General features: G+C 31.1%; 1 protein-coding gene and 1 pseudogene across 1 annotated transcript; both read left to right on the top strand.

Moving 5' to 3' along the window:
* Positions 1-12,301, top strand: part of LOC137818079 (uncharacterized) — a 59,704-nt pseudogene extending 47,403 nt beyond the window's left edge.
* A 2,156-nt stretch (positions 12,302-14,457) lies between these two features.
* LOC137819040 (seed linoleate 9S-lipoxygenase) lies at positions 14,458-19,587 on the top strand. Its single transcript, XM_068622754.1, has 9 exons — positions 14,458-14,870; positions 15,462-15,748; positions 15,835-16,069; positions 16,420-16,740; positions 16,836-16,921; positions 17,273-17,380; positions 17,537-17,844; positions 17,942-18,205; positions 18,685-19,587. The coding sequence occupies exons 1-9, from the start codon at positions 14,636-14,638 to the stop codon at positions 19,436-19,438; spliced, it is 2,598 nt and encodes an 865-aa protein (XP_068478855.1). The 5' UTR covers positions 14,458-14,635; the 3' UTR covers positions 19,439-19,587.
* Positions 19,588-22,750: the final 3,163 nt, after the last annotated feature.

Genomic DNA, 22,750 nt, shown 5'->3' on the forward strand with positions numbered 1-22,750 from the left:
AAGGTACAGAGAAGAGGAGTTGAAGAGTTTAAGGGGAAATGGAAATGGAAAGCTTGAGAAATGGGATAGGATTTATGAATATGAAGTGTATAATGATCTGGGCTTTCTAGACAGCGATGGACCACAGGAACACCCAGTTCTTGGAGGCCATAAGTATCCCTATCCTCGTAGGACTAGAACTGGGGGAAAACTCATCCGCAATGACAAGAATGGTGAGTAAAATTTTATCATGTTTTACTTACATGGTCTAAAAGTTTGAATTCTTGATGATAAAAACTGTGTCTGTGCTTAATTTATGTCTTGACAGGTGAGGAATACGAGGAACCAGCCAACGTTAGTTATATTCCAAGAGATGAACATTTCAGTCACGAGAAGGCTAAAGAATTCCTTGAATTCGGGAAAAAAACTTTTGAAAGAGTCCAACCCTTGCTCCTGTCTTTATACTTAAAGACCACAACAAACGAATTTAATGGCTTCGAAGAAGTGCAGAAAATGTATGAAGGTGGCCTTAATCTGCCTATATCTATCACTCGCAATCCAAATGTCCTTGAGTTCCCACAACCTTATCTAATCCAAGGTAACTTAGTCTCTTCCCACTCCAACGTAACTACTTCCACACATTACACCATTTGTTAGTTTTATTTTCTTTCTTTTAATTTTATATAGAAAGCAAGTTTGCATGGATGACCGATGAAGAATTTGCAAGAGAGATGATTGCGGGTGTAAACCCTGTTGTAATTCGCCGTCTTAAAGTAAGTGCAAATATCTCATGTTGAATTATTCTATTGTCTTGCCCTTTCTTTCTGATTATTGGACATATTTATTAATGGCAGCTGGAAGATATCATATCGCCATATAAGCTACTTTGCAACTGTATTCAACCCAGTACAATAACAAAAGAACAGTTGGAGATCAACATGAATAAGCTCAAAGTAGATGAGGTGATAATATAAACGTACTTAATGAAACAACTTGATATCTTAGAAATACAAAGTAGTTCAAAATTTCTTTAAATACTTTGATTTGGAAATATTATTTTATAGTATGGATGTGATTAAGAGGTATATGAAATTAACAAAGTGATCACTGAAATTAAATTTGTGGAACAGGCAATGGCCTATGAGAGATTGTTCATATTAGATTACAGTGACGCATTCATGTCGTATTTGACAAAGATAAATGAGCTTCCTTCTGCAAAGGCTTACGCCACCAGGACATTCTTGTTCTTGAAAGATGATGGAACATTGAAACCACTTGCTATTGAATTAAGCAAGCCACATCAATGTGGAGATCGTTATTTGGGGAGCTTTACGGTGTTGCCTGCAGACAGAGGTGTTGAAAGTACAATTTGGCAATTGGCCAAAGCTCATGTTGTTGTAAATGACACCAACTATCATGAACTCGTAAGCCACTGGTAAGAACTCCATGTGCTAGCTAGCAACATACATATGCAAACATGTTTACTCTATAAATTTAATGTTGTAACATTCCTGGTGTCTGTCACAGGTTAAATACTCATGCAGTGATTGAGCCATTTGTCATAGCAACACACAGAAACCTCAGTGTACTTCACCCCATTTATAAACTTCTTTTTCCTCACTTTCGTGACACCATAAATATCAATACACTTGCTAGGAAAGCTCTAATTAATGCAGGTGGCATTATAGAGCAAACTTTTTTGCCTGGACCGTATTCTATGGAGATGTCTTCTGCTGTATACAAGAATTGGGTTTTCACTGACCAAGCATTACCAAACGATCTCATCAAAAGGTAAATTAAACGTATTAAATTAGAAACATCAATGTCTCCAATTATGGCAAAAGTTGAGGTAGCCTTGTTATCAAAATAACTTTTTTTTTTTTTTTTTTACTTTTGACTAATTTAGAGGAATGGCTGTTAAGGATAACTCTGCCCCTCATGGCCTTAGACTTTTGATAAAGGACTATCCTTATGCTGTTGATGGACTAGAAATATGGAATGCTATTAAGTTGTGGGTACAAAAGTACGTCTCTCTCTATTATTCAGATGATGGTGCAGTTGAACAAGATACTGAATTGCAAACATGGTGGAAGGAAGTTAAGGAGAAAGGTCACCCTGACTTAAAACCTGCACAATGGCCAAAACTGCAGACTTCTGAAGAGCTGGTTGAAACTCTGACTACCATTATATGGATTGGTTCAGCTCTTCATGCTGCTGTTAATTTTGGACAGTATCCTTATGGAGGTTATATGCTGAACCGTCCTACACAAAGCCGCAGATGGATCCCGGAACGAGGAACTCGAGAGTATGATGAGATTGGCAAGAATCCCCAAGAAGCTTTTCTGAAAACAATTACTCCAAAGTACCAGACAGTTATTGATCTTTCAGTGCTGGAGTTATTATCAACGCATTATTCAGATGAGGTATATCTTGGACAAAGGGACACTTTGGACTGGACTGCTGATCAAGATGCAAAAGACTTGTTCAAAACATTTACAGAACAGCTAAAAGAGATTGAGAGTGACATCTCTGAAAGAAACCATAACAAAGAACTTAAAAACCGAACTGGACCAATAAAATTGCCCTACACTTTGCTTCTTCCTACCAGTGAACCAGGGATGACTTTTAGAGGAATCCCTAACAGTGTTTCTATCTAAACGCATCGTGGTTTTCTTTCTTTGTTATGTTTTTACTTTTCAACATGTCTCGCATGTTATCTGCATGCCTCGTTGTGTGTTCTTGTTTAAGTGAAATTTGTTTTTGTGCACCTTTTCTACCCTTATAAATAAGCTTATTAGCAGATTTTGTTTTATGAATGGGACCTTGTTATTTCACCTTTGAGTTGTATTATTCAAGAATTATTATCATGAATAATATAAAATTTTATCTAACTCATTCTTATTCCTTCTATTTTCTTTTTATTTATTTTTAAAAAAACCATATAATTTTGTTTGTACTCAATTTTAAAGATAGTTTAAAAACTCTTACTGTCCTTAATCTTTACCATGACATTACTTTTACCAGATTAACCGCAAATTTTAATAAATAATATATATTAAATTTTTAAATTAAAAATTATAATTAGAATATTATTATTTTGAGTTTTCAAATTAATATGTTTATCTCTTTACTGATATGACTCACCCTTAAAAGAATTTCCAACAAATTTCTGACGTCATTGATAGTTTAATTCTTTTTTTTATAAAAGAAAATTCCCTCTTTGCACGTGTTCTATTTTAACACACAGTAAAACTCAATAATTGAGTAATATTTGCCTTCTTTACAGTAATTTGGAAAATTTGTTTTAGAAACTTTATTTTAAATTTTTTATTTTTGATATAATAATTAATTATTTTAATATTTGCAATTAGTTTCTATTTCACAATTTTTTTTTTCTGTGTTTATAAAAAAAGTGCTTTATATACAATAGATGATTTTGCAAACATGTTCAAGTATGATCCACAATCTCACCTAATATTTATTCTCCTCGTTCCTTGATCAACTCACCACCATTCAAGAACCATCTAAAGTGATTTTTTTTAATAATGTCATCAATAATATGTAAAGACAAAAGTAAAGTTAATTTAGTGATTCTCTAACTTAAATAATTGAATTTATTTAGTTGTATTCTTCTGTAGTTTTTTGTGAATAAGTCCAAATATAACTTTGTAAAGTGAGAGAAAAATATGGATGTGAAGAAAATATGGTGCAGGGAGAAATTTGTTCGCGGTGCAGAAAGAAACATCCATATATTATTATGTTATTAATTTATTTTTTGGAATACTTTTTTTGATAGACTCAATTAATGGGCTCGCCCCCGATATGTTTATAAAGCCCATTATTCCATATTCTCCTAATTAAATTCTTAATATTGAGTTTGGAGAGAATGATTAATACTAATTGATGGAAATATTAAGGGAAAATTCTCCCACCACCTCCTCCATATAAATCTATATCTATTTTCGTATTAATTGCTAAAAGTTGGTTTTAAATTTTTAAAAAATTTAAAAAATTTTAAATAAAATATAATTTTTTAAATAACTTCAATTGCATCTTCTCACTCCTATTTATCTCTTTAAACTGCTACATTTTTTGTCAACAATGACAACATTTGAAATAGTAATTTCATCATTTGAGATGAGAAAATTGGAAGGAAATTTATTGTATTCAACGTTTTTCAGTATGAAAATAATTTTTTTCTTTTGTGTTTTGTATTTTATTTTTCATCTAGCTTGTTTTTTTTCCCTGAATTTTGTGGTTTTAAAAAAAGAAAGAAAAAAAACAAACGAAAACACAATCATCATGAATAAAAACATCATAAAGTTTACTTCAACTACCAACGTTCACTGTAATTAAAAAAATAAAAAATAAACATCATACTCTCCAGTGTACTTTTAAGAATATTGGTGGAATTAAAAAATATGAAGGTGTAAGGAGAAGGTTTGGAGCTGTTAAAAAAATCCAAAATTAATCATTGAATGATTCAATGCATCTTTTTCACATGAGGAATAAACAAGCATATATAGTCCAATGATATAAAAGAAGCCACGAAAAAGACTATTGGACCATTCTATGCCTAATATAAATAGATATGAAATGTAAAACAAATATTTGTTTGTGTTCTTAAAACTTCACCAAGTGGCAATTTTTTATTATCACAAATCTTAATTCATTTTATATTTAATGATTAAAAAATATGATATTTTTATTATAATAACATATTTTTAACTCGAGAAAATTAAATTCTCACTGTTATATTAAAAAAATAGATTCGATATTTTTACGTGAATAATATTTATTTTAACATAATGTAATATTTTATTAAACTCTAATATTATATTTTTACTTATTTACGATGTTTCTATTATTACATAAGTAAATGAAGGAATAAATCAATAATTTTTTATTAAAGATAATGCAGGTACAAATTGAAAGTTTGGTCATGTACATCAAAACGAATTTTATTAATAAAAATCCCTTTTGATATTTTAAATAAGGTCCTAAATTATGGTTATGGTTTTTCTTGTGATATTGATTATATAGTACAAATTTAAAATTGTTTGTATATGAATTAAAAACATGGGAACCACGTGCTTTTCTAGGCACTATACATAATAATTTTAGTGCACTGTATCTCACAAAACACTAGTTTCCTTTCTCCACGTCCTATTGTTCCATATTTCATTTAGTAATCGACATGTTTTTGGAATATTCAATTTACGTAAACTTTATTATGTAAATAGTAAAATCAATATCAGTTGAAAATCTTGCATTAATTAGAATAGTTTTACTTGTACTTTCAAATTTTAACAAAGTTTTTGTTACTGTAATTATAAATAAATTTATTATTTTAATTATGATTTATTTAATTGAATTTATAAAAACTTAAATTGTTATTTCTGTAAATTTTATGTTTTTTAATTGTAATAGAAGATTTAATATTTGATTTGATTAGACAGTTTGATAAAATTGTATGATTAGACAAAACTGGTTAGTTAATCAGCTTGATCAATGATATGACTAGACAATTTGATTTAATAATATGACTGGACAATTTAACTAGACGGTCAAGTGATTATATGAAATAGACGGTCTAACGATATATGTGTCAAGGCTCAACCGATAAAGAAATACCCTAGAAACAAAAAGTGTAATGAAGACAAAAGGTGTAGAAAGAGTCTGATGTGAATAACATAGACTAGACAATCTCATATGAGCATCTGATAGACAGTTTAAAGGAAAGCCTATATCGTTGCGAGTGTGTCCGATCAAGCAAAAAGTTCAATTTGTTTCTCTAAATCAAAACCGAAAACAAAAAATTTAAAGAAAAAGAAGAAAAATAAAAGAAAATTTACAAAATAAAAAAAATAGAACTGGAAATGAATCATATGCAAAAATACGAAGATAAAGAGTTCCCAATAAAATTGAAAATTGAGAATTCTGGAAAGTTGGAAACTAAGAAACTACATATATATTTTCGAGATCCTTAGAGAAAAAAAACTTATAAAAAGATACAAACTTCAAGAGAGTTAAGGAAGTCTACACAACAAAATATGTTAGAAAAACATAGCATCTTAGTTTTCCTAATTTTCTTCATTGTAATTCTTTCACAATAAATTTCGAAGTTCTGTGCAATTAAAGTTTTGTTCTTCAATATCAAATTGTGTTAAACGGTGTGATATTTTTGAGTTTTTATTTTCTTTTTAGAATTGTTGTTGAACACATGTTGATGTTTGTTTGCATTATTTCAAACCATCTCTTGAATTATTCAATAGGTTAAAGATTAAAAACATGGAGTGACCAAAGGAGCCTATCTTTGAGTTTTCAGTGAAATGGGTGGTTGTATGCATAATAATTTTACTTACCTCTCAGAAGATTCTTTACAATAAAAAAGATCCTGTGATTTGTTTAGAAAGTGAGTATTTTGTATTTGAATTCGAAAATTGCTTTTAGAAATATCTCACAGTGAATATTTGACGACCACAAGTATAAAAAAAAGCAGAAAAATAATAGAAGAAATATGAATGGATAATGTGAGTCCTAAGAAAACGACGAGGTAAAATAATGCAAGAAAGTAACTTGTTCATGGAGTGTTGTGGATAATATTACATATCACGTGTTACATATGCAGTTTAGGTAAGCATAGGTTCTCTCCTTCTCTATAAGTACCTTTCTTTGCTTTCTATCACCACACAAGCTTCAATCTTCTTCTTCTTCTTCTTCTTCATCTCTGAAAAACAATAAGAAGAAAAATGCTGGGTGGGATCCTGAACAAGAAACATAAGATAAAGGGGACTGTGGTGTTGATGCCCAAGAATGTCTTGGACTTCAACGCCATCACCTCCATTCCTGACGGCGGCATTGGCGGAGCAGTGGGTGGTATCGTCGGCGGCGTCGCCAATGTAATTGGCGGAGTAGTGGATGCTGCCACCGCCTTCTTAGGACGAAACGTTTCCCTGCAATTGATCAGTGCTACTCAGACTCATGGTTCGTTCGTTAAACACTCATTTTTAATCTCTTTTCGAACTACACTAACTTTTTCTTTTTATCGTCCAAAAATTAATAAATTAAAATGGACTTACAAAAAATCAGAATCATTTACCAGGAGTATATAATTGCTATAAGAAAAAGTGTACAAAACCAAACCAAAAGATAAAAATTTAAATCCTAAATCTTAAACTTTAAATTTTTTTAATTTTTATAATAATGTTAATAATGTTTATTATAGGTATAATTATTTTACTTTTTTTTTATGTTCATGTAATATGTATACAATCAATGTGGGTTTTTTAGATAAAAAAAATATGTAGACAAACATTCACCTTTAATAATATCATAGTTTCTGGAATGTGTACTAAATATTTATTGAATAAATTTTCGTAAACTTAGATTCAAATTTTGGTGTTCATTGTAAAAAAATGTTGTAAAGATAAAAAAATGGAAGTCAACTTTACAACGAAGAAAAAACTAAATAATTAACTTCACAATTTATATTATATTATCCAGAAAAAGTGTAGTGTACGGTTGAAAAGAGTTTGAAATATGGAAAAAAAAATAATAGATGTGATAAAGAATGTAATAAAAAAAAAAGGAAAAATAAGGTAGAAAGAGATATTGATTTTTATTATTTGAAGTGACAACCTGGTTGTTCAAGTTGCATACGTAATCTGAAAATTTTTATTTTAAAAAATAGAAACAAATGAAAAAAAAATATAATAATATGATTATCATAGTAAAATTTTAAAAATAATAAAATAAAAGCATTATCAATTTTAATCTTATTCAATATACATTAAACATTACATATAAAATTATTATTATTATTTTATTTATATAATAATAACAAAAATATTTTTTGAGTTAAATTTTAAATCTAGTAAATTTGGATATTTTAAGTGAAGCTTTCAGTATTAAAAATATTAAATAAAAATAATTTTAAATACAAAAAATAATTAATTACTCTTTTAATTAAATTACGTACTATTTTATAAACTAAAAAAATATTTATATTATTAATAAATAATTTTTAAATTAATTTCTAATTAAATACATAAATTTTAACTACTAATTATTAACATTTTAAAAATCTAAAATTTTGGTAGTTAATTAAATATTAATTTAAAAATTAATTATTAATAATATAAATTAATTTAAATATTAATAATTTTTTAAAAATTTAAAATAATATCTAATTTAATTAATATAATAATAATTTATTTTTTATTTTTAAATTAATTTTTATTTAATAAGTTTTTTATAATGTGTATTCTATTTAGTATGTAAAAGTTTTATATTTTTCAGTCCCATTTTTTCATTAATTAAGATAAGATGACAACTGCTACTTTTATGTTATTATTTTTACATGTAAAAATCAGTTCAAACAGCATACCCATTATTGCTGGATCACGTGCCCATGTTTTGGAACTATTTGACTTTGCATGTTTTTTTTAGGTGAAAAAGGAAAAGTTGGAAAAGAAGAATATCTGAATAGTCATCTTCCAACCTTACCAACACTGGGAGCAAGACAAGACGCATTCAGTATTTACTTTGAATGGGATGTTAATTTTGGAATTCCAGGAGCATTTTACATCAGAAACTTTAAGACTGATGAGTTTTTCCTAGTCAGTCTAACTCTTGAAGACATTCCAAACCATGGAACCATTCACTTTGTCTGCAACTCATGGGTTTATAACTTCAGAAACTACTAGAAGGATCGTATTTTCTTTGTCAACAATGTAAGTTCTGTTCATCCAATGTGTACAAAATTTTATCTTTGTAATGCTTTTGATGACAAAATTGGTGAAATATATGGCAGACATATCTTCCAAGTGCAACACCAGCTGCACTAGTTAAGTACAGAGAAGAAGAATTGGAGACTTTAAGAGGAGATGGAACAGGGAAACGCAGGGAATTTGAAAGAGTCTATGACTATGATGTGTATAATGATTTGGGCAACCCAGATGGTGGTGATTCTCGTCCTATCCTTGGTGGCTCTAGCAACTATTCATACCCTCGCAGGGTTAGAACTGGTAGAGACAGAACCAAGAAAGGTTAGACTTTACTTTTGAATCAAACTAAAATTGGAGAAAAAGTGTGAGAAAAAAAGGATGTTGGAGATTTTAGATCGACTAGAGAATACATCATTTATATTTATATAAGTTGGTGTAAATCTTACATCATAAGTCTTTGTTTTATAAGGTTATAAGGTTGAATTAGGATTAAAATTCATTTTAATATCGTATCAGAGTTATTTAATGATTATTCTACGTGTTTGGTGGGCTTATCAGAGCATCCGATATCGAACTATTATCATACTATTCATAAATATATTGTCTCACGTAAGAATTGACACTTCTTAATATGGTATCAGATCACATAGTTTTATCTGTAAAATTTGTTTGTATGTTTGGTCTTGGTATTAATTTTTTGCTTTTCTTGATATTTATTTTACTCTGTGTTGATTTGTAACAGATCCCAAAAGTGAGACACCAGGCGAAGTTTATGTTCCAAGAGATGAAAATTTTGGTCATTTGAAGTCATCGGATTTTCTTGTGTATGCACTCAAATCCTTATCTCAGAGTGTGATACCTTTGTTAAAGTCTGCAATTTTTGAATTAAAGGTCACATCAAGTGAGTTTAAGAGCTTCGACGATGTGCGTAGTTTATATGAGGGTGGAATTAAGTTGCCAACAGATATATTGAGCCAAATTAGTCCCTTACCAGCCCTTAAGGAAATCTTCCGCACTGATGGTGAAAATACCCTTCAATTTCCACCACCTCATGTAATCAGAGGTACCTTTGATTATACATCTTGATCTAAACAACTTAAACATATTAGCATTTGTTGAATTAACAATTTGACAAATATATTTGTGATGCTTTGAACAGTTAGCAAGTCTGCATGGATGACTGATGATGAATTTGCAAGAGAGATGATTGCTGGTGTAAATCCTAATGTAATTCGTCGTCTGCAAGTAAGTTCCAAATGTTTTGTTATGAAGTTCTCTATCTGAGTATCTGTCATCCTTCCTCATATCATTCTTTAATAATGGCAGGAATTTCCACCAAAAAGCACACTTGATCCCACAGTCTATGGTGATCACACTAGTACCATCACAAAAGAACAGTTGGAGATTAACATGGATGGTGTCACATTAGAAGAGGTAATGATATGCATTTTTCACTATTAAAAAGACATCATGAATTTTTCTATATTCTCTTATTTTAATAATCCTTCTAATACATGTTAAAAACAAACACACTTGGTAAACATGTAAAAAAGTCTACTTGGATTTGTAATTTGAAGTTAAGAAATAGAGTCACTTAAACTAAAATTTGTGGAACAGGCACTTGGTACAAACAGATTGTTCATACTAGATTACCATGATGCATTCATCCCTTACTTGAGGATGATAAACGACCTACCAACAGCAAAAGCTTATGCTACAAGGACAATCGTATTCCTGAAACATGATGGATCTTTGAAGCCACTTGTTATCGAATTAAGCAAGCCACATCCTGGTGGAGACAATTTAGGTGCTGTGAGTAAAGCCCTGCTGCCTGCAACAGAAGGTGTTGAAAGTACAATTTGGTTGTTGGCCAAAGCTCATGTAATTGTGAATGACTCTGGCTATCATCAACTCATAAGTCATTGGTGAGACTTTTCTTTGCAATATTTAGTCCATGTGCATTGTATAGTGTATGTGTGTATGAATTTATTACTGATATGTTTTTTTCTTTTTGGGTTAACAGGCTATATACTCATGCTGTGATAGAGCCATTTTCCATAGCAACAAACAGACATCTCAGTGTGCTTCATCCCATTTATAAACTTCTCTATCCTCACTACCGTGACACCATAAATATCAATGGCCTTGCTAGGAAATCCCTTATCAATGCAGGTGGAATTATTGAGCAAGCATTTTTACCTGGAAAGTACTCTATGGAGATTTCCTCAGTTGTTTACAAGAATTGGGTTTTCACAGACCAAGCATTACCAGCTGATCTCCTCAAGAGGTAATATTCATAAAATGTACTTCACTAAAAAAAGATATATGAAATTTTATTTATTAAGAAGTCATTCAAGAAGGGCTTATCTTTTATGTACTGTTAATGTAAAAGAGAATTTGTACATGCATGATTGGATAACTTTGTGATTGCATGAACTGTTCATTCTTAGCAGACATTGAGCTTTTAAATGTGTTTGTTAACAGAAACAATAATTCTTACAGTTCCGAGACTACAAAAAAAAAAAAAAAAAACCCTTAATGATTGTAGAAATGGAGAGAGGTTAGTTTAATTTTTCAATAACATTTTTTGTTGATTGACTCAGGGGATTAGCAGTTGAGGATCCCTCTGCTCCTCATGGCCTTCGTCTTGTGATAGAGGACTACCCTTATGCTGCTGATGGACTAGAAATATGGGATGCTATTAAGACATGGGTCAAAGATTATGTCTCCTTATATTACCCTACAGATGCATCACTAAAACAAGATACTGAACTACAAGCTTGGTGGAAGGAAGTTGTGGAAAAGGGTCATGGTGACTTAAAAGATAAGCCTTGGTGGCCTAAAATGCAAACTATTGAAGATCTCATTACATCTTGCTCTATTATCATATGGATAGCTTCTGCTCTTCATGCTGCTGTTAATTTTGGACAATATCCTTATGGAGGCTATATTGTGAACCGTCCAACTCTCAGCAGAAGGTTTATCCCAGAACCAGGAACTAAAGAATATGATGAGATGGTGAAGGATCCCCAAAAGGCTTATTTGCAAACAATCACACCTAAGTATGAGACCATTATTGACATTGCAGTGATAGAGATATTGTCAAGGCATGCTTCTGATGAGATCTACCTTTGGGAGAGGGATAATCCAAATTGGACAACCGATTCAAAGGCAATACAAGCTTTAAAAAAGTTTGGAAGCAAACTGACAGAAATTGAAGGAAGGATCACTGCAAGGAACAGTGATCCAAGTTTGAAAAGCCGACATTCGCCAGTTGACTTGCCATACACCTTACTCCTTCGTTCCAGTGAGGAAGGGTTGACTTTCAGAGGAATTCCCAACAGTATCTCTATCTAAAACGAATGTGTGATTTCCTTGTCCATTATCCTTTTGAATAAGAGACAATACAAGTCTCTGTGAAATTATCGTCTTTATGTATGTAGTGTGCTGCTCTTGTTCACTTTGAGTATGTTGTAACTTATCAATTTTACTTATGTGTTCTGCCATTCCTTTTATATATAGGAAGTGGCATGTGTGTAAAAGAGTGTGACTTTCATACTCTTCTCAGTTAATGAAGGTTTCTTATTCTGGTTCTTGTAGGTGTTTTCCTTCTGGTTCTTTCCTATTCTTTTTTGGTTCTTTCCATTTGTTACTTCTTCCCGCATGGAATCCTCTGCAACCAAATCTTACAACATGGATCTTGTTATTACTCCATCAAGCCCTTACTATATGCATTCTGTAGAAAATTCAGAAATGATTCTTGTTTCACCTTAACTCAGTGAAATCAACTACCACTCACGGAGTAGAAACATGTATCGCACGAGATTGATCAAATAACTAATCACATGAATAAGATTGATAGCGATAGTATTATATCATCTGAGGCAAATGAAAAGATTGAAAAGTGTGTATTATTTAAAGAGGAAGAAAGAGAGCATGAGTTTGAAGAAGAGGAGGAAGAAGAAAAAGTGAAAAAGCGAAAAAGATTGAAAATAATATAGACTTAGATTTTAACACAATTTTTAGAAACCAATTCAAGATGTACTTGTTATTCTACTATGTGTGATATGAGAGACTCTCTTCCACAAAAGGTAATTACAGTGATAATGGATGAATTGTGTTAAGATGCTAGACTGTCCTGTATCCACTTGACGGTCTATCACCCATTAGATAGTCTTGTGATATGAGAGTCTATGAATTTTGATGATAACAAACATTATAAGATGTATAAGTATTCTAACAAAGCTCATTAGTGTGCAGAACAGGGCAAACACATGTCAAATGGTCTATAAAGGCATAATTGATTAGACAATCCTATAGTATTAAAATTTTTAGACAGTCTCTCAGTGTTAAACCCATTAGACAAATCTATGAGTGTTTCTATGTTAATAGAAGAAAAATGAAGTGCAAAACACTGACCAACTAGACAATCCAACTTTGAATAGATGAGTTAGACGGTCTCATAGTGCATAAACATACCATCAATTTGATGTTATGAAAAAGGTATTATAAACTCTTCAAGATATAATAAAACTTAGTATTTGACAAAGTTACCTAAGAACAAGATTTCCATCGATTGCAAATGGGTTTATAAAATTAAATAAAAATTGAATGGATCCATTAAAAGTTACAAGGTCTGCCTTGTTGCTAAAGGTTACACGCAAATAGAAGGCATAGATTACTTGGACGCCTTTTCACCAGTGGCTAAATTAACATTAGTGAGATTACTCTTGACTTTGGCTACCACACAACATCCGCATTTACATGAGTGTGATGTTGATAATGCTTTCTTATATGGTCTCATAGAAGAAGCTTATATGGTTCCTCCTTCAGGTCTTATTTTGCCTCAATCAAATCAAAATTGTAAACTAACTAAGTCCTTATATGGCTTAAAGCAAGTCAATCAACAATGGTTTGTAAAACTTTCATTCTTTCTTATTTCAATTGGCTTCATTTAATCTAAATCTAATCACTCCCTCTTTATTAAGAAAATATATATTGTTGTCAACATTTTGCCTATCGTGCCTTGACTATTACACTTGTGAATTGCAATTGGTAACCTACCTCAAGGACCTTTGGAATCACTCCCTTCTCCATGGAATCTACTATAACCACGACTTCTCATTTATATTTTCATCTTCAAAGTTTCAAATAGTTCTTTGTACTAAAATAAAAAATAAAATAAAAAAACTTTCTTCACCACTTTGTAGAAGGCCAATTCTTTCAATTATGTAATTGTTGGTTGGGATTTCTCAAGTACTATCACAACATATAATTACCAAGTGTAAAGTAGATTGTTCTTAAATAACTATCTTCTTGCTATTACACACTTAAAATAATAAATATGCTAAGATGTGCAATAATTAACAACAAACACCATACAATTTTCTCGAGATTAATTTTTTTCTAATATGAAATTCTCATCCAAAGGGTATAAAAAACTTCAGCATTTCACATACACAACATGGATTTCCAATCCCAAAAGAATCAATATAATTGTAATAAAAATATTTTTTTATACTAGTGGGCAAGTTAAGAAAGTATAATTAATGATTACACGATTTTCTTTCTTGTAATATACAATTATTTTTCTACTTTCTTGATTGTTGTAGATCATTTGCATGTGCAATTAAAAAGAAAAAGACAACTAGGAACGTCCAAACTCAAATAATAAAGTGAATATAATAGAGAAATTAATTGAATGACATGAAAGAATATTAAATTAAAGAGAAGGAAGATAAAAATAATAGAACCAAATGTGGATAACGTGTTTCACATATGCTTCTCCCTTCTCACTTCCTCTCTATAAATAGCTTTTCTTGGCCTCCTCACAACACACACAACTAAGCTTCAATCTTCTCTTCTTCTTCTTCTTCCTTTGCAGAAACAGTAACAATATACAGTGTTTGATATAGCAGGAAATTAAGATGTTAGGTGGGATCTTTGACAAGGGCCAGAAGATAAAGGGCACTGTGGTGTTGATGCCCAAGAATGTGTTGGACTTCAACGCCATAACTTCCATTGGTAAGAGCGGTGTTACCGGCACTGTCAAAGATGCCTTTGGCGTTGTCACCAACATAGCTGGTGGAGCACTTGATGCTGCAACTTCCTTCTTAGGCAGAAATGTTTCACTGCACTTGATCAGTGCTACTCAGGCTGATGGTTTGTTCTCATCTTACCAACCACTCTATTTTCTATCATATCTTATTTCACAAATTATACTTCATTTAACATATGAACACATCTCATCCACCTCTAGCTACTCTTAAAATATTATATTATCCTTAGTCGTTTGACTCAACCTCAATAATGCAAGGACTTACTTGTCTAACTTTTGTTTACATTGAAAATGAAATTCAATTAATATTTACTCTAAACGTGTACCATTATTATACTTTTTATCATGTTTCTTGGATAAGTTAAAAACTCTTTTAGTAAACTTGAACGGAGAAGTTAACTTTACGAGGATAGAAAAAAATAGAGGGACAAAATTCATCGTAAGAATCAATTCACTATTTTATGTTCTGACATACGTAAGTGGAACATATCATAGGGTTATTTTAAACGATTGCACCATTTGCAGCTAAGTGGCTAACTTAGTTTTTTTATTGCAGCGACAGCTATATATCAGTAAACTATTTGTGTGAAAAGATTCATGCTAAGATCACCCTTTTTTTTTAATATTATTGTTCAATTGCAATATAAAATACTCATTTTTTTCATTATTGTAATTTTATTTGTATTTGTTTGCAGCTAGTGGAAAAGGAAAAGTTGGAAAGATAACATATTTGGAGAAACGTCTTCCTACGTTACCAACACTGGGAGCAAGACAAGATGCATTCAGTATTTTCTTTGAATGGGATGCTAATTTTGGAATTCCTGGAGCATTTTACATCAGAAACTATACAACTGATGAATTTTTCCTCGTTAGTGTTGTTCTTGAGGACATTCCAAACCATGGAACCATTCACTTCGTCTGTAACTCATGGGTTTATAACTTCAAACAATACGAAAAGGATCGCATTTTCTTTGTGAATGATGTAAGCTTGTGTTTTTCTGATGTTGGAGTTTTGTTTTTAACTATAAATGGTCTTGATCATTTATTGTTTTCATGAACATATTGCAGACATATCTTCCAAGTGCAACACCAGCTCCATTACTCAAGTACAGACAAGAAGAATTGGAGACTCTTAGAGGAGATGGAACTGGTAAACGCAAGGACAATGATAGAATCTATGACTATGATGTTTATAACGATTTGGGCAATCCAGATGGTGGAGATCCTCGTCCAATCCTTGGAGGATCTATCATCCACCCTTACCCTCGTAGGGTTAGAACTGGTAGAGAACGAACCAGGACAGGTTAGACTTTTTTTGTTTGATTTGTGATATTTATCATTGTTCAGTTAACTTTATATATGAGCATAGTTCTAATGGTATAACTATGATGAAGTTGTTTAACTCATCTAATCTAAGAATTTTAACAAGTTTTCTATCTAACTACACTATACTAAAAGAACTTAAAATGATCCTACACTTTGCTTAAATATGCTTATAGATTTGGTAATGTTTTGCAAAGTAACAAATTATATAGAGGTCAACGTGAAAAAAAAAAGGCCATATAGATTTTGTAAGTGCGAAAAGTTGTACAATTTGAAAATATATGATTGGAAAATAAGGATTTTAATGTTCTGTTGGTTGCTTCATTACAGATCCCAACAGTGAGAAACCAGGCGAGATTTATGTTCCAAGAGATGAAAATTTTGGTCACTTGAAGTCATCAGATTTCCTTATGTATGGAATAAAATCTTTATCTCAGACTGTGCTACCTCTGTTAAAATCTGCAATTTTTGACTTAAAGGTCACATCAAGTGAGTTTAAGAGCTTCGACGATGTGCGTAGTTTGTATGAGGGTGGAATTAAGCTGCCAACAGATATATTGAGACAAATTAGCCCCTTACCAGCCCTCAAGGAAATCTTCCGTACTGATGGTGAAAATACTCTTCAATTTCCACCACCTCATGTAATTCAAGGTACTTAATAAAAAAAAGCTTCAATATATTAACACTTGTGGAATTAAATAATATTTGGCTTGATTTCATAATGATTTTCTTTTTTATTTGTGCAGTTAAAAAATCTGAATGGATGACTGATGAAGAATTTGCAAGAGAAGTGATTGCTGGTGTCAATCCAAATGTAGTTCGTCGTCTTCAGGTTAATACTAAGTCTCTAAAATGGTCAACTTTGATGTAAATGTTAATGCATCTTGTCACATTTTGCTGCATAATGTGAATGCAGTCTGCTAAATATTTATGGATGCATTTTGCTGCATAATTGTGAATGCACCTGCTGCATAATTTGCTATAAAAAATCAGTGCTAGTATGGGTGTGTCATAGAATCATAGGCTCTTAGTTGCTTTATTTTGCTGCTTTTCGACTATTCGACTATTGTATAAGGGTTGAGATGAAGTATCCTTTTTATTCATTTATTATTCCTGATAAAAAAAATCTTGTCTTTGTTATTTTTGTCATCTTTCCTCATATAGCATCTTTTAATAATGGCAGGAATTCCCACCAAAAAGTTCGCTTGATCCCTCTCTCTATGGTGATCAAACTAGTACCATAACAAAAGAACAGTTGGAGATTAACATGGATGGGGTCACAGTAGATGAGGTAATGATATACAGTTTTCACTAAAAAATCATCAGCTTTTGTTATATTCTTCTTTTTAATAATTCTGTGTAGTATAGAGGCACTTGAAGTCATATTAGGTTTGTAATTTGAAGTTACGAAACAAACTGACCACTGAAATTAAACTTTGGAACACAGGCACTTGCTGCAAAGAGATTATTCATATTAGATTACCAAGATGCATTCTTTCCATATTTGACGAGGATAAACAGTCTACCTGTTGCAAGAGCTTATGCCACCAGAACAATCTTATTCCTGAAAGATGATGGCACTTTGAAGCCACTTGCTATCGAATTAAGCAAGCCACATCCAGGTGGAGATAATTTGGGTCCTGTGAGCAAAGTTGTGTTGCCTGCACTTGATGGTGTTGATAGCACAATTTGGCTATTGGCCAAGGCTCATGTAATTGTAAATGACTCTGGTTATCATCAGCTCATGAGTCATTGGTAAGAAATTCTTCTGCAATATTTAGCCCATATATATATATATATAATGTTTGCATATATGAATTTATTATTGATGTTTTTTCTTTTGATGTTGCAGGTTAAATACTCATGCAGTGATGGAGCCATTTGCCATAGCAACAAACAGACATCTCAGTGTGCTTCACCCCATTTACAAACTTCTCTATCCTCACTACCGTGATACCATAAATATCAATGGACTTGCTAGGCAATCTTTGATTAATGCAGGTGGCATTATAGAGCAATCATTTTTGCCCGGAAAGTACTCTATTGAGATGTCTTCAGCCGTTTACAAGAACTGGGTTTTTACTGATCAAGCACTGCCAGCAGATCTAGTCAAGAGGTATTTATAGTAAAAGCTAACCATTCTTTTAAATTATTACTTTTATTTATACATAAAAAGTTTAAAATAGGTACCATAAAAATCAACCAATTGATCATATATTATTATGTTGTCATTTAATCTTATAGAAGATATGGAGGTTGAAATGTGTTCTTTTAATAGAAACATTAAATTTTCTAGTTTGCAAACTAAACAACAAATTTTTCTATTCTCTGACACACCCTTATACAAGTGTCAAAAAATCCACACCACCTAACTACAATCCAATACATATACATAGCAACAACCACCTAACTACAATCCAAATCATAGCAACATTTATATGGCTAAGCTTTTTGGCACATCCTCTAGTGCTTTATATAGTTATGCAGCAAAATTCTGCATAATTTACAGCAGTAACAAATTTTCTCTTTGATGATGGAAGAAAAGGAGAGATGCTTATTGAATTTGTATTAACATTTTATTATCACTTGATTCAGAGGAGTGGCAGTTGAGGATCCATCTTCCCCCCATGGACTTCGTCTCTTGATAGAGGACTACCCTTATGCTGTTGATGGACTAGAAATTTGGGATGCTATTAAGTCATGGGTCCAAGAGTATGTCTCATTGTATTACCCAACCGATGTGGCAGTTCAACGAGATACTGAACTCCAAGCATGGTGGAAGGAAGTTGTAGAGAAGGGTCATGCTGACTTAAAAGATAAGCCTTGGTGGCCTAAAATGCAGAGTATTGAAGCTCTCGTTAAATCTTGCTCTATTATTGTATGGACAGCTTCTGCTCTTCATGCAGCTGTTAATTTTGGACAATATCCTTATGGAGGTTACATAGTGAACCGTCCAACTCTCAGCAGAAGGTTTATCCCTGAACCAGGAACTCCAGAATATGATGAGATGGTGAGCAGTTATCAAAAGGCTTATTTGAAAACAATCACACCCAAGTTTGAGACCCTTATTGACCTTTCAGTGATAGAGATATTGTCAAGGCATGCTTCTGATGAAGTGTACCTTGGACAGAGGGATACTCCAAACTGGACCACTGATAATAAGGCCTTGGAAGCTTTCAAAAGGTTTGGAAGCAAACTTGGTGAGATTGAAGGGAAAATCAATGCAAGGAACAGTGATCTGAGTCTGAGAAACAGAAGAGGACCAGTTGAACTGCCATACACATTGCTCCATCGTTCAAGTGAAGAAGGGTTAACTTTCAAGGGAATTCCCAACAGCATCTCTATCTAAAAGAAGTGTGTGGTTTCCTTCTGTGTATTATTGTACTTCTCAATAACATAGGTATATGCTTACCTGTGTGTAATTGTTGCATGTATCTCTGCACTTTATATTTGGATGCTATCAGTTTATATATAAGAAATAAATCTTTTTCAATGTCACTTGTTTTTCAATGTGCATACATAAAATTAATACCTTACAACTGTTTTTTTTTATCAGCAAAGAATGAAATTAAATTAAGAGGGATACAAAAGGGGGTATCCCAACCCTTTTACATAAACCAAATCACATTAAGAATCTTCAAGAATAAAGAGATGAACAAACACCCCAGAAGCAATAGATAAATAATGTTTGTTGCATAAGCTAGACATCCTATTCCATCTAGCATCGTGCTCGTATTGGAATGCTATAAGCACTGCAAATTGCAACTACAAAATCATCAAATACACCCTGCCTCTATTGGTCTGTTATAAGACACATCAAAACAGAATCCTCCATCATGTCCTTAACATTCCTTTTGACTCCCTGGCATACAAGCACATATGTCCTTTCCATCTTGCATCAGCTACAGGCTGTGACAAACCCACCAACACCTCCAACCAACTATAAATCCAGTATAGGCCGTAGTCTTAAAACTCTTGGCATCTGGGAGTACTAATTATAACTTCTAATGCAAAGCATTGGATTAAGAATCCAGTCTACAAAAGAATAAGTAAAGGAATGCACCTTGTGCTTCATCCAAAGCCAGGATTTGAGTTGAGCCTTCTGAAACACCTTACAACTGTATTGGCTTTCAAATTTAACAATGCTAATATAATTTGAGAGTATTGTGAACGAAATCATTTTAACCAACACTATCTTTTAAATTTGTGTTTAATTGGAGGTCGTCTCGAATGCATAACCACTAAAAGATTATATTATTAGTTTTTATTTCTATTGGGACGCTAAGTCCACACTAACCTATGTAACGTCTCTCTTTTGCGTCGCTCTTTTAGAGAATATACCATCATTATTTCTTGTAGAGTAAGTGGATAATTTAATCATATATACAATCTTTTGTATACAAGTTACAATACTCCAAATACTATATTATTTATTATTTTTTGCTGATTAAAAAAAATGTCATGTATTTCAAATAATATTTTAACATATGCATAACATACCCAACAAATGACTTTCTATTTATTATTATTTTCAGTTAGGTTAGTTTAACATAAAAAACTTTGATAGTACCATTATTTCTCAAATACAATTCAAATGTAACCATCATCTCCCATAATACGATTGAAGATACTTTACAAAATGTGATTTTTCATAAGAAATAAAACGTATAAGTAAACTTAATTAACATTCTTTATTTGTGATAGTAGGTATTCTTTATTTTTATTTTTCATAACAATTTATCTATTATTATCATAAAAATAAATCATAATAAAATTCTGTTAAAATTATAGTTAATTATATCTTTAAAAAATAAATATTATAATACAATCAGTTATATTTAATTAAATTTGTCTAGTATTTCTTCACTTTTATGTATTTATATTTTTTTTGGTGTTTTTTTTAAAACAACAAAGAATAAAATTAAATTAATAGAGACAATTCAAGTATCAAACTTTTCTTTCTTCCCTTTTTCCAGCTGTAGGAAATGTAAATCTACTTTTTTAAGTTTGTTTTCTTTAATCATGTTGAATTTTATTAGAATTCATTTAAGAATTTTGTAGGACTATTTTGTGTAACTTTTTATAAAGATTGAAGTATTCCTTAAATAATTTTATTTATTGATAAACATAATAATAAATAGTGTAAAATAATTTATAACTTTGAGGGAGACTTATCAAATTTGAAAGTAAATAATATTTTGGAATGTAATTATAAACTTGAAATACTGACACAAATTAATAAATGTAATTTTGTCCTGATATAAACAATTACACAAAAAGTGGTCCCCTTAATCATATTTTAATTGAAAAAAAAAGTAAGTACTGTTCAATTTACTTATTTTATGAAGAAAAAGAGAATCCTGGAAAACTTCTAAAGAAGAAAAGTGAAGTTGTATAAATCAAAAGAGCTAAGAAAAAATAAAGAGTGAGACAAGTTGATTACCTTCCCCAAATGCCTAAAACATGTGTTACTTACACTCTTCTTCATTACTTTTCTCTCAACAAATCAAAATAATCACATTAGCATTTAACCCTATTTTTCATGAATAAGTAAGGTTAAAGCCAATAAAGAGAAAGAAGGTTAAAGTGTTTAACATCGACATTAAAAGAAAGTTACTTCTCAAACCCTAACCCTAATTAAAGTTGTTTCATCAACTCGTGACTCGCGTGTGATATATTTTGTATTTTTGTTTTGCAGATCAAGGAAACATGATAATATTAATTAATGACAGGTACAACAACTTCTTCTATCTTCACTTTCTTTAATACAAAACAATCATGAATTAAAACCATAATTAATTATTGCAAAACCATTTCTCTAATATTTAATGTTCCAACCAAACCCAAGAAACCACGACGACGTGGTAGGGATAATCATAATAATTATTTTAAAGATCAAATATCCCTTTTATTTACTTTGTAAATTTTTTTTCTTAATCCACAAAAATATTATAATACATAAATATTATACAGTACTTTTTAAATTATTTTAAGATGACTCGGGTCAATGAGGTTGTTAATTAAATGAGATTAGGTGTTGATAGTAGTCGTAAGTGAATTGTGAAGACGTAAAAATTAGAAGATTTTTAAAAATAAGAAAATCGATTGTATAGAAATATTCATTATAGTGCAATTGAAGGTATTGTTGTGGGTTTCTTAGAAAGTTTGCATAGTTAGTTTTTTTGTTTAGAGTCGCTGATTTATATGAAATCTATCAAAAAGTATTAGATGTATACGGATAATTTTAAATTATTGTTTTGTTTTGAATCTCTGCATAGTAGCTTTAAATTAACATCTTTGTATAAGGGTTGAGATATCCATTAAATACCTATATTATTTTTTATTTTTTATTTTTTATTTTTTATTTTTTACTAATAAAAAATATTATAACACAATTTAGGTTAAAAGTTCGTTTATTATATTAAAAGATATTAATAAAAAGTTATTTTATTAATTTTTTATTATAAGTATCGATAAGGTTATAAAGTTTAGAGTAATTTTGTGACGAAAAATATATTTAAATTTATTATGTATATCTTTTACATCCTCCTAAAGATGTAGACAATATAATGAAGGAAACACTTTCGTTTCTACTAAAGAAATAGCATAATTTGACATGTTGTGAGAGACTGTGACAGAAAGAAAAAAAAGACTGTGACTG

The sequence above is a fragment of the Phaseolus vulgaris genome, chromosome 10 (assembly GCF_000499845.2).
Source record: "Phaseolus vulgaris cultivar G19833 chromosome 10, P. vulgaris v2.0, whole genome shotgun sequence".
In the NCBI taxonomy this organism is placed as follows: domain Eukaryota; kingdom Viridiplantae; phylum Streptophyta; class Magnoliopsida; order Fabales; family Fabaceae; genus Phaseolus; species Phaseolus vulgaris.